General features: G+C 47.1%; 1 protein-coding gene across 1 annotated transcript in view; it reads right to left on the bottom strand.

Annotated features, from left to right (window-relative positions):
* Positions 1-3,077, bottom strand: part of LOC110485310 (ras-related C3 botulinum toxin substrate 3-like) — a 12,719-nt gene extending 9,642 nt beyond the window's left edge. Inside the window, exon 1 of the mRNA XM_036942040.1 lies at positions 2,894-3,077. Coding sequence (XP_036797935.1) covers positions 2,894-2,928 — 35 coding nt within the window. The 5' untranslated portion in view covers positions 2,929-3,077. The remainder of the gene's footprint in view (positions 1-2,893) is intronic.
* Positions 3,078-3,370: the final 293 nt, after the last annotated feature.

Here is a 3,370-nt window from a genome sequence, read left to right as displayed (position 1 = left end):
TACAGGGGGTTACGGTACAGAGTCAATGTGGAGGCTATATACAGGGTGTTACGGTACAGAGTCAACGTGGAGGCTATATACAGGTGGTACTGGTACAGAGTCAATGTGGAGGCTATATACAGGGGGTTCCGGTACAGAGTCAATGTGGAGGCTATATACAGGGGGTTCTGGTACAGAGTCAATGTGGAGGCTATATACAGGGGGTACTGGTACAGAGTCAATGTGGAGGCTACATACAGGGGGTACCGGTACAGAGTCAATGTGGAGGCTATATACAGGGGGTTCCGGTACAGAGTCAATGTGGAGGCTATATACAGGGGGTTCTGGTACAGAGTCAATGTGGAGGCTATATACAGGGGGTACTGGTACAGAGTCAATGTGGAGGCTATATACAGGGGGTTCTGGTACAGAGTCAATGTGGAGGCTATATACAGGTGGTACTGGTACAGAGTCAATGTGGAGGCTATATACAGGTGGTACTGGTACAGAGTCAATGTGGAGGCTATATACAGGGGGTTCTGGTACAGAGTCAATGTGGAGGCTATATACAGGGGGTACCGGTACAGAGTCAATGTGGAGGCTATATACAGGGGGTACCGGTACAGAGTCAATGTGGAGGCTATATACAGGGGGTACTGGTACAGAGTCAATGCGGAGGCTATATACAGGGGGTTCTGGTACAGAGTCAATGTGGAGGCTATATACAGGTGGTACTGGTACAGAGTCAATGTGGAGGCTATATACAGGGGGTTACGGTACAGAGTCAATGTGGAGGCTATATACAGGGTGTTACGGTCCAGAGTCAACGTGGAGGCTATATACAGGTGGTACTGGTACAGAGTCAATGTGGAGGCTATATACAGGGGGTTCTGGTACAGAGTCAATATGGAGGCTATATACAGGGGGTACTGGTACAGAGTCAATGTGGAGGCTACATACAGGGGGTACCGGTACAGAGTCAATGTGGAGGCTATATACAGGGGGTTCCGGTACAGAGTCAATGTGGAGGCTATATACAGGGGGTTCTGGTACAGAGTCAATGTGGAGGCTATATACAGGGGGTACTGGTACAGAGTCAATGTGGAGGCTATATACAGGGGGTTCTGGTACAGAGTCAATGTGGAGGCTATATACAGGTGGTACTGGTACAGAGTCAATGTGGAGGCTATATACAGGTGGTACTGGTACAGAGTCAATGTGGAGGCTATATACAGGGGGTTCTGGTACAGAGTCAATGTGGAGGCTATATACAGGGGGTACCGGTACAGAGTCAATGTGGAGGCTATATACAGGGGGTACCGGTACAGAGTCAATGTGGAGGCTATATACAGGGGGTACTGGTACAGAGTCAATGTGGAGGCTATATACAGGGGGTTCTGGTACAGAGTCAATGTGGAGGCTATATACAGGTGGTACTGGTACAGAGTCAATGTGGAGGCTATATACAGGGGGTTCTGGTACAGAGTCAATGTGGAGGCTATATACAGGTGGTACTGGTACAGAGTCAATGTGGAGGCTACATACAGGGGGTACCGGTACAGAGTCAATGTGGAGGCTATATACAGGGGGTTCTGGTACAGAGTCAATGTGGAGGCTATATACAGGTGGTACTGGTACAGAGTCAATGTGGAGGCTACATACAGGGGGTACTGGTACAGAGTCAATGTGGAGGCTACATACAGGGGGTACCGGTACAGAGTCAATGTGGAGGCTATATACAGGGGGTTCTGGTACAGAGTCAATGTGGAGGCTATATACAGGTGGTACTGGTACAGAGTCAATGTGGAGGCTACATACAGGGGGTACTGGTACAGAGTCAATGTGGAGGCTATATACAGGGGGTTACGGTACAGAGTCAATGTGCGGGGCACCCGTTAGTTGAGGTAATTGAGGTAATATGTACACGTAGGTAGAGTTAAAGTGACTATGCATAGATAATAAACAGAGAGTAGCAGCAGTGTTAAGAGGGTCTGGGTAGCCCTTTGATTAGCTGGTCAGGAGTCTTATGTCTTGGGGGTAGAAGCTGTTAAGAAGGCTTTTGGACCCAGACTAGGGTTAGTTTACGGGTTAGGGAAAATAGGGTTTTGAATGGGACTGAATTAGGGTAGTTGTACAATATTGCGCATGTGTGTGTGTGTGTTGCCCATCCCCTAAAAAAAATCCTAGACAGTCCCCCCCCCCCACCTCTGTTTAGCTATGCTATGCAGTCCAGTGCACCCTACCTCCACACACTACCCAAAATCTACGCCGCATCCGCACCGCATCACAATGTAGCAGAAGTCAAATAAACCTGTCTTTCAAAGATGTCTATGGTAGAAAGGCTATATAAAACACGGCATTTTGCATAGGTGTCCATGCCCATCCGTAGCCCGTGCCTCCGTAGGAGCTGGCTGTGTAGGTGTGAAAGCATGACATCATTTAATGAGTCTCAGCCAAGCCCTCCCAGCGACATTTCTGCAACTATGCACATATTAATGTATATTTTACAATTCTGCTCAAACCCACCCCGACAAATATGGGTTTCCAAATGTTGTTAATCCGAGAAGCTTTAGTTATTTATTGTTTTTATATTTCAATGAAACGTTCAAATAGCATTAGTTCAATTTCAGACAGAATATTTCACACCCGAACTTATGAATGCATTGTGCAAAACCTGGCGGAAAATGTGGCGAATGCATTGATAACATGAAATCACAAAGTAGGCTAACAAAATAAAAAATGTAATTGCTCCACATTCATTTCACGCTCACGCACTGATGAGAGAGCGGATTCTAGAGAAGTGAACGCCGACCCATTCAACCCGCTATAGCCCCAGCCCTTACTGCAACAATTGCCCTCACAGACTCGAAAAAGGACACATTTTCAGCCTAAACACACACACAAAAGGTCTTACCCATCGCCCACCACGACGCATTTGATGGCCTGCATTTCGCAGAGGGTGGTGGTATCCAACGACGGACTATTCCCTGGTTTTAAAATGGCAAATTGTTTATAGTTTCTGATATCGCTAATAATAAGTGAATTGGTACAGCTCCTCGCGACCAGGCTGCAGTAGCGGAGGGAGGCAGTGTCGAATCCCGGCGGAACCTCCCGGAAAAAAAACCGAACGTGTTTAAAGGGAAAGTTTTTTTTTTTTCCCCCCGACAGCAGTTGAACTCCGTAAATGACAATGTGTTCTTCCCAAAATCACACCCTATTCCCTATGTAGTACACTACGGGCCCAATGGGTTCTGGTCAAAAGTAGTGCACACATAGGGATTTAAGGGGCAATTTGGGACATATGACATGTGTCCAGTGGGTTCCTCTGTTAGTGACTATTGTGCAGAGTTCTGGTGATGAAGGACTTCAGAATGGACATACACACAGAGAG

This window comes from Oncorhynchus mykiss, chromosome 13 (assembly GCF_013265735.2).
Source record: "Oncorhynchus mykiss isolate Arlee chromosome 13, USDA_OmykA_1.1, whole genome shotgun sequence".
NCBI lineage: Eukaryota > Metazoa > Chordata > Actinopteri > Salmoniformes > Salmonidae > Oncorhynchus > Oncorhynchus mykiss.
Note: the sequence above shows the minus strand (reverse complement) of the source record. Positions and strands in the feature narration are given on the sequence as shown.